This window comes from Canis aureus, chromosome 9, assembly GCF_053574225.1.
Source record: "Canis aureus isolate CA01 chromosome 9, VMU_Caureus_v.1.0, whole genome shotgun sequence".
Lineage (NCBI taxonomy): Eukaryota > Metazoa > Chordata > Mammalia > Carnivora > Canidae > Canis > Canis aureus.
In genome coordinates, this window is record NC_135619.1 from 53591823 (window position 1) to 53603465 (window position 11643).

Sequence of the window (11643 nt, forward strand, 5' to 3'; positions counted from 1 at the left end):
CTTACAAAATTGTTTTAAGGCTTAAACTACTTAATATACGTAGAGCGTGTAGTGCCTGACACAAAATTAATGCTCACTATTTTTATTAATAAAGTATCATGGTAATTAGAAAAAAAGGTAATATTTATAAGCAATCCTAAAGATCTAAAAAAAAAAAAAAATTAATCTGACACAAAAATCCTGAGAGTGGCTATCACAAACACTCAAGACCTGCATGGAGCACAGAAAGGTCCCCGGCACAGATGCCAACTTCTAGAGCGCTCGGTCATCCTCACAACAGCTCTGCAAACGTGGGCCTGGCAGGTTCCATCTCTACTTCACTGACGAGGAATACGAGGCACAAAAGGATTAGGTACCAGAACCACTTTGCTAATTGCTCCTATAACCCAGGTTTCCCGGCTGCCGGATCCCTTCCACTCTGACACGCACGGCCCTTCTCTGTTTCACTCTAGGAAAAACTAATGCAGGTCGTTACTTCACTGCGGTAAACAAAGATCTGTAAGTATTTACAAACCAGCATAGGATGTGTCTAACGAGCCCCGTAATCCACCAGAGAATTTCTGGAATCTTTTTAAAATCACGCAACCGCAGGGGTGACACTTGACACCAACGTGTACTGCGAAGGCCCAATCAGAACCTAGCTTGCTTTACCTGTGCCAAGGAAGGAGATAAAGATCTGACGGCTCTAGAAGTTACATCGACCGGGTGCGATTATAAGAGTGACTGAAAGAGGTGCTTCAACATGATCCCAAGTACGGCGGCAGAGGCTTGTCCCTATCGTCACCTGTTTACTGGGAGCCCACGAGACGGGGGAGCAAATCCAAGCACACAACAAAGGAAAACAGGCATCGGCCAAAAAAAAAAAAAAAAAAAATTCCACGACCGACACGTTCGCTGCTTCACAAACCAGCTCCCGAGACTCAGATCCAATTATTAACTTCTGAGCCAGGCCTATCCCTGTGAGGCCATGAACCGAGCCCAGGGAATGTGGGTTAACCGAGGAGGAGTCACCGGGCGACCGTCCGGGAAGCCACGGGTCTACGGCAGTAGCCAGAGCCCGGCGGATCGCCGGCAGAGTGAATGATCCTTCAATTCCAGTGTCGACTGGATTGGACTGGATTGGAATCCACTTACAGTCCCAACCCCGAGCGTACTCGGTCGCTCCGACTGGAAGGGTCAGGCCGGGGCGGCGGGTGGGGAAGCGTCTAGGGACGCCCCAGAGAATAGGGGGGAACGGATAAGTTTGCGGAGACTCTGGAATCAGCTAGACCCGCGGCCCAAACGGCTTGGGACACCCTCACCTCTGCCACACCGAGCCCACCCTTTCGGGACAGCGTCAGACTCTTCCGCCGCTGGACCACCCTTCCTAGCCAGACTGAGCCGCATAGAAAACAGGCGGAAGCGAGCAGTCGCGGGGTGGGGCGGAAGGAGGGAGGAACGTGAGTCAAGACTGAGGCCGCAGGGCATGCTGGAAATTGTAGTCTTTCCGTCTCCACCGTCACGCTCGGTTCTGGACGTGACACAGGGCTCCTTGACTACAACTCCCGAAACTCCCAGCGCTCCGCGCTTAAATCGTTTCCTTTACTTTTAGCGCGACCTTCCGCGGTTATCCAGCAGATTAGTCAACAAGACTACAACTCCCATGAGGCTCAGGAGGGCCAATTCAGAGGCTCGGGGAACAATGGGACGTGTTCTTTGTGGCCTTTACGGGTGATGAATGGTTGTGTGAGCGGTTGCATTTCGGACCCCTTTCGAGGTAACCCGAGGGAGCTTGAAAGAACTCTCGAACAGGCACAAAGTAAAATCCGACGAGGTGAAACGGAAGTACCCGGAGGGAGTGAGGAGGAGCCGGAAGTTAAGGCGGGGAGGGGCGGGGGGTGGAGGGAAAAGCAAGCCAGGAGGTTCTGCGGCCGCTTCTAGTAGTTTCCAGGCGCTGCCGGGCGGCTGGGACCAGGCGGTCCGGAGGCTGTGGCTGCGGCTGCTCGGGCGCTGGTGGCGGTGCGACAGGAGAGCCGATGGCCAAGTGGGGTGAAGGCGACCCACGCTGGATCGTGGAGGAGCGGGCGGACGCCACCAACGTCAACAACTGGCACTGGTGAGGGCCAGCGAGCGGGCCAGGCCGCGGGAGGGCCCGGCCCAGCCGGGGGTGCGGGTCCCCGGAGCCTCGGTCGGAACAAAGCTGGGGCCCGGGGCAGCCCTGCGGGGACACGCGGGGAGGTCCTCGCCGCGGCACGGGGTCCGTGGCCCCGGGCCCCTCCACACACCACCACCTGCCGCTGTTTGGCTCCTCGGAGGGGCAAGGGGGCGCCGCGGAGGGCTGCGCCCAGAGGAGGGGTTCCAGGAGCACGAGAACGTAACCCCCGAGCCCATGCATGCATCCGCCGCGAGCCGGGACGTGCTTCCCACACGTGGCCGGAGGAGTCGGGGGACCGCCGTGTTAGGCTCGAGGCCGGTGGGCTGGAATTGCTGTCTTGCGGCTTATGCGTGCGCTTCGGAGTCAGCCGCAGGGGACCACTGCCTGAGTCCGGAGGGCAAAGGTTCGGAGCGTGTTCCGTAGGTGCTGAGAGCTCAGGGATGCTGAGGATGCCACGGCCTCTCACCCGGAACTGTTCCATTTGGTTGTGTTGTAACTCCCGGGGCTGCCCCTGGTTGCCGGGCAATCGTGGCTTTATAATGTAACCAAAAGCCTATTCTCCGTTATGACATTAAAAGTACTATTTCCTTATCTTTTCACTCCCCTGAACTTTGTTCACACCACACCGTCTTTACTGTACCTTTCCCCTGTGGCGGCTCTTCTTGCTGCTGGTTTCTCTACTGTTAAGCACATGGGGAGGCAGAGTGTGATTTTTCTCCTCTGTATCCCAGCCTGCCTCCTCTCCTCTTAACGTACAAGGGTGCTGGACTTAACATTGCTTCCACGGCCACCTAGAGGACACGGAACGTGTAGGGGATTTTTAGCACCGCCTGAATTTGACAGGTCAGCCCGCTGCGCTAATGAGGTCAAGATTATGGGTTTATTACTTACTGGGCTTGTGAGTTAAATACTGCTTTCTACGGCCGCTCTTGTGCTCCTGACCTCAGCGAGATGGTCACAGTTTTCCATTTGGTCCAACGGGGGCGCCGTGTTGAAGTGTCACATACTGACCCTACAGCATCTTGCTGAGGATGGAAGGCATCATTTTCCGTTTGATTTGTAACCATTCCACGCAGCCGTGGTTGTCTTTGTTGACCATATGGGAGTCCTTATCTTCCTAAAACGGGGTAACACGCTTGTGGACGAACTAGAGTGGGACTGATTTTTTTTTTTTTTTTCAAACTATTTGTCAGGCCTCTTGTAGCCTTGGATTCTTTTGCACAGAGCAAGCAGTCTCTTCCATTTGGCTGCTGCTCCATAGCTTTATTTTCTGTTTTGCAGGACAGAGAGGGATGCCTCAAATTGGTCCACGGATAAGCTGAAAACACTGTTCCTGGCAGTGCAGGTGCAAAATGAGGAAGGCAAATGTGAGGTGACCGAAGTAAATAAGCTTGATGGAGAGGCATCCATTAACAACCGCAAAGGCAAACTTATCTTCTTTTATGAGTGGAGCATCAAACTAAACTGGACAGGTAAGTCTATGCTGGACTGTTAGGACAAAAGTTAACTGCATTTTGCTTGACTTGCTAAGGAGCCAGGGAGAATGGTTTGAGGGGAGTTGGGAACTCTTGAAGGGAGACAGTGCTGCTTTGGAGTCCTGAGGAAATCAGTATTGGGTGCCAAAATTTCTCTGCCCCTAGGGGATGAACACTAAATGCATTTTTCTCTCCGTGGGTCTCACAAGTCCCCATCAGTGAAGCAGTTAGGCCACTGAATTTTTGGGCTACAAATATGTTAGGACGTTTTAAATGAGGTAACATTTCTCACACTAGCTAATTTTTACCTCTTGGATGATTGATTTAAAGGTGGGAAAGGAAATTTTTGGGGGGGTATGGATCTTTTTTTTTTTCTTTCTCCAGTGTGACTCTACCAGTGTAGACCATTATGCTAATGAAGTTTTTATGTGACTATAATTTGGGGCAGTTTTACTCTCTCGTTTATGTCCCTTCTGTGATGGCATTGGCAAAGAATTAGAGCCATGTGTGCGCCCCACCTGGATGGTCCTGATAGTTGGGAGGCTGAATTTCAAAAGGCACTAAAGCTAAAGGAGTACATGTAGGGGGCAAAACATACAACAGATTTGTGCTTCAATGAGCATTTCTTAAGTAAATGGTAATAAAGAGGGGAAAAGTAAATCTATATCTTCATGACCTTTTAAAAAACTACTAAAATATGGTAGTCTGAAAGGAACCTTTAGGTGTCCTCTTGCCCGGTCCTCTTTTTATAGATTGAGAAGCTGATGTCAAGAGAAGTGGAGATAAATAAACGTCCTGTTGGTCAATTTTGAAATATAGTCAGTTCTGCTATAATGTCGCCCACGTGTTCTAAAAATCACCACACTGTGCAAAATTGCTCAACCAAAACCACAGGGCTTATAGGGAAGATAGGGTTAGGGACACGACACAACACCCAAAACCTTCACTGGTGACACGTTTTTAAAATTTAGGAATGTAAAAATTGATAGCACAGTGCTACATGTTATATGGGAAGAAATACATGAATAATATAGTAAACGTGCTGCTTTACTTTGAAAAAGATCTGGAGTTCACTTGTGAAAGCAGGCATCGTATCAGAAGGGTTGCAGCAGGTGGGTTATTGTGAATTGGTGCTTGGAGGGTCAACTGATGAAATCAGAGGGAACATTACGGACCCCAGTGTGGGTGGTATGGCTCGGAACACATGGGGAACTAAGGTTGCTGGGAGATAAGTGTTTGAGGAGATCCTGTCTTGTGTATTCCTGTCCGGCTCCTTTCAGCTGGGTGTGGTTCTGTGTGTGCACCTAGTGTTTCTCATGGAAGAAGTCTCGTGTTAGGAAGCGTGGAATTCATGCTGTGATCAGATTGTCCTCTAGTAGGTCAGTCGCATGGGAACAAGTTTGTATTTTCAGAACAAGGATCCTAGCAGAACTGACTGCCTTGATTATTGACCCGAATCCTCCTGGGCAGAATTCACACTAGTGCCACATCCGCAAAGCCCTTAGTCCCGTACGGTAATCACACAGCTGGCCCGCAGATCTAATGAGGGAAGACCTTTCTTCTGGGGAACTGGGGGAGGGTTGATTGTATCTGACATTCTCTAGAATAAAGAGGGTCAGTTCAATAGTTCAAAAGAAATATAAGCAGAGGAGTAGTTAGGCGTCCAGAGCCGACTTTGTCTGCAGAGGGAGAGACTAATGACATTGCATTGCTTTTGACAGGTACCTCTAAGTCCGGAGTGCAGTACAAGGGACATGTGGAGATCCCCAATTTATCTGATGAAAACAGTGTGGATGAAGTAGAGGTTTGTGCTTCTTAATTCTTCATCTGAGTCTTCCATATCCTCTTCTCAGATGAGAAAAATGATTTCAAGATTAAAGCCCAGGCTGGGTCCAACCATTCAGAACCTCATTCTGCAGATAATCTTCTAGGTCTGTGGTGCTGTTGGGAGCGTCCGGCACAGCTTGTGCTTATTTAATTACTTTGTTTCAGCTAGTAACGTGTTCTAACGTTAGCCACCTTGGCTTTGGCAGAGAGAACTGGAGAAGGAACACTCATGGGGATTGGAAAGATACCCCAACCCTCACACATTTCCTTTGGAAATGTCAGCAGTTATCTGATTGCTCAGCACCCACATTCCACATTGTGGGTGCCCCTCAAGTTATTTACCACCTACTTCTGATCTTTCACTCAGATTAGTGTGAGCCTTGCCAAAGATGAGCCTGACACAAATCTCGTGGCCTTAATGAAGGAAGAAGGGGTGAAACTTCTAAGAGAAGCAATGGGAATTTACATCAGCACCCTCAAAACAGGTATCCCTTGAGTAGTAATGTATGCCTTGAGGAGATAGTTCCCCCCACCCCCGGTCATCAGACTCTGATTAAGGGATCCGATAGTCCTTTGTTTGCCAAATGAGTGAACATTTTGGGGGAGGGGGCCTCTTCATCTCAAAGTCAGTCTTTAATCTCAATAAGGGAAAGATGTAGGGATGACTTGCCTGATAATCTATTGACTGTTGAGCTCTTGAAATACGGCTAGTACAAATTGAGTTGTGCCATGAGTATAAAATACAGTGGGTTTTGAAAACTTGGTACAAAAAAAAAAGAATGTGAAATATCAACAGCTTTTTATGACAATAACCTTGACATATTTTGGATATATTGGATTAAGTATATTAATAAAATGAACTTCACTTGTTTGTTTTTTGGCTATAATGTGGCTAGTAGAAAATGTAAAATTCTTTCTGAGGCTGACCTTGTATTTCTGTTGGACTGTGCTAATCTAAAGACTTGGCATCCCCAGACTCACTGCTCGAGCACAGTCCTAGACTATCTTTAATAGGCATTCTCCAGGGACGCTTAGGGGGTTTTTAGGTTGCAGGTAGTCGAGCTCTCCCTTAGAATTCCAGTTATGCCAGTGTGTTCTGGTCTTGGTGTTGGAGTGCATAGAGTGACTGTCAGGGGTGATCCCTCTTTTGGTGGGAACCAAAGTGCTCTGGTGCCAGAACTAGTTGTGGCTGTTTTGCAGAGGTGAGGCAGAATGGAGGAGGGGGACAGATCTGCATCCGAGGGCGTCTTGCCCTATTCTTGAAGTCATTGGAAGTGCCACTATGTTCATTCACTATTATCCATAGTAGACCTCATGTACATTTAACAAGTTGTAATGCTTCTAATGGAGTCGGGTTTTAAATGACCCTTAACGTTCCATATTCTACAGCGTACACTCAGATACCTGTCTGGCATAGGCCGGAGGTAAAGGCCTAAAGTAGATAGACTCTTTCTTTCTTTGTCATTACCTCATTCTGGGGTAAGATGGCCATGTTTGTCAAACTCTAAAGAGGCCCCAAATCTCAGCAACTAAGAAATAACTTCCAGGAGCGGGGATTTTTTATCTTTTCAGAGTTCACGCAGGGCATGATCTTGCCTACAATGAATGGAGAGTCAGTAGACCCAGCTGGGCAGCCAGCACTGAAAACTGAGGAGCGCAAGGTAAGTCAATGATATTTCCATGTGTGTGTGCTCGCTCTCGCTGACCTTAACCTCCAAGCCAGAGCGACATATGATCTGCCCATGGTGCTTTTTACAGAGTCCTCGATATGTAGTTACTTGTCTGTCCTTCTGTAACCTGGTTTTCATTCATTTATAACAGACTCCTAGAGCAAATGGAAACTGTCAGGGGCTTCAGAGTTTGATTCTTCATTGCATTTCACCCCAGTTAGAGGAGTTTGTGAACACAGATTGGTTTTTATATGTGTCTTCAGTATTATTCCTAACTGAGGTGTTGATATTTGCTCCTCTGATACCAGAGGTCTCAGGAAGGTACTGGGGTGAGATCACTACATTCACCTGTCAGGAAATTGATTGATTTCACCACATTTACAGGGTGAGGAAATATTTTTTGTGGAGGTGGAATTTGTGTGGTTCAGGCTCAGCACTTGGTTTGCAGCTCTGTTGCCCCTTGTCAGCATAGTGAAGGGAATTCCGGAGGGGAGGTGGCTGCTTCCAGCTGTTTAAGCACCATTTTTTCCTGAAAATTAGACACAAGTACCTCAGAAATACCAAATGATGTGCCATGTCCTTTGGTCAGTGGGAGTGTTCAGTATCTCTCCTCCTTCACCCAGAATATTATTTCAGTGGGAATTGAGGACATTCTGGGCAAGTTCCCCTCATGACTGAAACATCCATACATATTCCCTCCAACCCCCTGGAAGGATTAGCCCTGGAGGCGAAGAAGTTTGTGAGGATGAATAACATGCCTGTCCTGGAAGCCACGTTAATGCAGGTTTCCCCATCACTCTAAACCTTTCTCACTGCCGCTTCCACAGGCTAAGTCTGCTCCTTCAAAAACCCAGGCCAGACCTGTTGGTGTCAAAATCCCCACTTGTAAGATCACCCTTAGAGAAACCTTCCTGACATCACCAGAAGAGCTCTATAGAGTCTTTACCACCCAAGAGGTAAGTATAATCTTGTCCTTCAGGCCTCAGGGCATCTGCTGTTCTAGGTGACTTGGGTTGTGGGCACATCCCCTCTGTGCAGAGCAGGTACTGAAAAGCGGAGCTGTGAGGTTTTCCTCGTAGAGGCAGAGGCAAAGGAAAAACCCTTCTGTTGGACCTCCTTATCAAAGTGAACATGCCTTCTTTTTCCTCCCATATACTGGTTTCGGGTGGTCTAAGTGGGCACCACTGGAAGCATTCTTGTTAGAAAAGTGAATGGATCTGAAGTAATGGCATCTTGGATTCACAAAGCATCACTCCAGTCAGAGCCTTGAGTAGGGGCTCTTCTCTGTAGTGGAACAGAATAGAACCTGGTAATTGGGCAAAGTGATGCCTTTGGAAATGAGAGCTGAGGCGTGCAGGTATCAGCTGGCATTTGTCCCACTAAGAAGGACATCTTCGTACCTCCTTTTTTCCCCCTACAGCTCGTTCAGGCCTTTACCCATGCTCCTGCGATGTTAGAAGCAGACAGAGGTGGGAAGTTTCACCTGGTAGATGGCAACGTCTCTGGGGAGTTCACGGATCTGGTGAGTGCCTGCTGGCGCCAGACCCCGGATGTAGTCTTTGGTCAGAAGAAATGTATTGTTCCTTCTTTTTTTTCAGCTCTCTAGGTAAAATTTAATCTCTCCGGTTAGTAAAAAAAAAAAAACTCATTTTTCAAAATGATTTTCAAAAGAATGTTGTAGTTGAATTCTCTTGCTTGATTTTTTTCCCCTTAGTGTAGTACAATTAGTTCTTTCTGAAGAAATTCTTTGTGGAAGAGGGTCCTATATGTTGGTGGCTAGTGATTTTGCATTTGCAGCACTGAAATGTCACCTGGGCACAGCTGACCGGACCCAATTGGGGCATAAGAGGAGAAGCCGCAGCGTTATTGGTGCAGAAGCCACCAGTAGTGGTCCACTTTGTGCCTTTAAGTTGTAGAATTGCACAGAGGATAGACCGTACGGAAGGCAGGTGGCCACTCCCTACCAGGATGGGGTATGTTGTAGTCCACAGTACAGACCGATCTCTTTGATATTTTAGGTCCCTGAGAAACTTATTGTGATGAAATGGAGGTTTAAATCTTGGCCAGAAGGTAAGTACATTTATTTGCTTATTGTTATTACCCTCCAGAACTCTTCTCTTTACCCCTGTCTCAAATCCTGATTGGAAACCATGGATCTGAAACCTCCCTTCCTCTCTGCCTTTCTCCAGGGCACTTTGCCACCATCACCTTGACCTTCCTTGACAAGAATGGAGAGACTGAGCTGTGCATGGAAGGCAGAGGCATCCCTGCCCCCGAGGAAGAGAGGACGCGGCAGGGCTGGCAGCGGTACTACTTTGAGGGCATCAAACAGACCTTTGGCTATGGCGCACGCTTATTTTAGGGCTGGCAGCAGGGGGGCTGCCCGCTACTTCGGGCCAGCCCTCTCCTGACTGGGGCTTGGGACTCCCAGGATTGCACCATCCCAACCACTAACTTGGGGCTGGGGCCCCTTCCCTCCACATATACCTTGGGTTTGTGCATGTTTTCTGCTGGGTGGGATCAGAGGGGGATTTCTCTTTTATGTGTACATACGCTAAATAAACGTAATTTAAAAAACATACATGTCTGGAAACTGTTGATTGGGTGGCTGGTATTAATGAGTTCCCTTGAAGATACTGAATTCAAGGAGAAAAAAACAGGTTTTGTTTATATTCCAGGTAAGTGTAGAGGCATGAAGCAATCCCTGCCTCTCAGCAGCATTCCTGATCTAGTCTCCTTTCTGCAGACTGGTACAAAGCTGCCGCTCCCCTCACTGATGGAAGACGAGGTGGGGATGGCTCTGGGATAAACAATGCCAAGAAACCTTATTGCTGGCAGAAATGGCATCCTGGGCTTTCCCCTCTCTGGCCTCTCCTATCCTCTTGCGAGAACAGATGAGCACCAGGTGCTGCCTTGAGATGTGAAAAGCTGCCCCCTCATGGCAGGGGAACTGTGGGCCTCAGGTTCACAGCTTACGCTTCCTGAGCAATGACTATGTACTGGACGCTAAGTAGCCCCCTTGTGTTAGCTCATTTAACCATCACAGTAGCCTTGTGAAAGAGATAACTGCCAGCATTTTCTGTTTTATAAGAATCTAAGTCTTGCTTTTCTTCAGTAATATCCCCTGACCCTGCAGCTGCCATTTAGCAGAGTTGAGATTTAGAATGAGGACTATAACTTGCAGAGCCAATGCTTCAGTCTAAACCACTATGTCCACTGCCCTGTCATTGGGTTCATCCCCTGAGAAGCTGCTGTATTTCTAGTGTGTCAGGCATCCCTCCTGGAATAAGAAGTTCCAGGCCTCACAATTCCCAGAAAGAGGAAGAAATGAATGTTCTTGTTAAGCGTATTTTTTAAATACCTGGTTCTATTAAACAGGTTTACCGAGCACTGACCAAGTACTGGGGATATGTTCAAATGAGGTTCTGATTGCCACGTGGCAGGAGAGGCAACCACCTGAGCAGGAAGGGTCCCTTTCCCAGACCAGCCCTACCCTGGCATCCTGCATCCTGAGGGAGTCTGTGCCTTCTAACCCAGACACTCGGCCTCCTGCAGGCACAGCTATTTCCTTAATCTATTTTTGCCTCTTTTATTAGGTGGCAGCGAGGCCTGCAGGCTAATCCTACCAGCGTGACTTGGCCAAAACACTAGTTAAAGCAGAAAACCAGTACTGATCTGGATAATTTAGACCCCAAAGAGCCACTTTTGGTTTGAATTAAAGGAATGGTGGACTGAACTAATTAGCATCTAATTCGGCATTAGATCTGCCTGCTGGGGGTCCAAAAAGATGCCTTTTGATAAAGAACCTGGACTGATAGCTTGAATCAGATCTAGGGGCTCCTCCTAACCGACTCCTCCTCCTCACACAAAGAGCAGTGACAAAAAAAAAAGGAGCCCCTTCATGCCTGGCTGGAGAGTTCACCAATTCTAGAGTTCTTGAAAAAATCCCCAAAGCAGAGATACAAAAACCTTAATAAAAACCAAAACACTAGGGAAATTACCTGTCACATGACCTACCCAATAACGGTTCACATTCCCAGTATTCACAATGGTTGTACCAGTTTTTATCAGTCATTTTACTGATAGCATTTTTTAGCCTAACAAGCAGAGCAACATAGCTAAAAACAAAACTCTGGACTTGCGTGGACTTGGGTTGAATTTTGCCACTTCCTAACACATGGGCCAAATTTTCTCAGCGGTATTATGGGTATAATAGGTACCTTATCAGAGCATTAGAGATGACAAGCATAGAAGCACTGGCACCTGGTAATATCTGGCAAACATCACCTACTAACTTCTGGACTCAGGAGCCCGAGTGTTTTGCTTTAAGCAGGAATATTTTGAAAACCCAGTTAATTGGCCAAATTGCAAATTATAGGCCAAGGACTCCCCTTACTCAGAATCACCTGAGGGAACTTGTTAAATTAAGAAAATTTTCTAGACTCTGCCCCTAATTAATTCTTACTCATTGTGGGGTATGGCCCATGAACTTATAGTTTAATAAATATCCCAGGTGATACTAAGGTCAGGATGCAAT

General features: G+C 47.7%; 2 protein-coding genes across 4 annotated transcripts in view; one reads left to right on the forward strand and one right to left on the reverse strand.

Annotated features, from left to right (window-relative positions):
• The window catches only part of VIPAS39 (VPS33B interacting protein, apical-basolateral polarity regulator, spe-39 homolog), a 28992-nt gene extending 26901 nt beyond the window's left edge, over positions 1 to 2091 (reverse strand). Inside the window, exons 1-2 of one of the 3 annotated variants that reach the window (XM_077910148.1) lie at positions 1302 to 2091; positions 652 to 791 (exon numbers count right to left, since the gene is read on the reverse strand). The gene's annotated coding sequence lies outside the window, so the exon portion shown is untranslated. Of the gene's footprint in view, positions 1 to 651 lie in introns of all 3 variants that reach the window. The other 2 variants (XM_077910146.1, XM_077910147.1) reach the window with 2 other exon arrangements.
• AHSA1 (activator of HSP90 ATPase activity 1) lies at positions 1859 to 9685 on the forward strand. The gene is made up of 9 exons (XM_077910154.1): positions 1859 to 2095; positions 3416 to 3606; positions 5331 to 5413; positions 5804 to 5921; positions 7009 to 7097; positions 7934 to 8062; positions 8527 to 8628; positions 9125 to 9176; positions 9296 to 9685. The coding sequence occupies exons 1-9, from the start codon at positions 2016 to 2018 to the stop codon at positions 9466 to 9468; spliced, it is 1017 nt and encodes a 338-aa protein (XP_077766280.1). The 5' UTR covers positions 1859 to 2015; the 3' UTR covers positions 9469 to 9685.
• The last annotated feature ends 1958 nt before the right edge of the window (positions 9686 to 11643 follow it).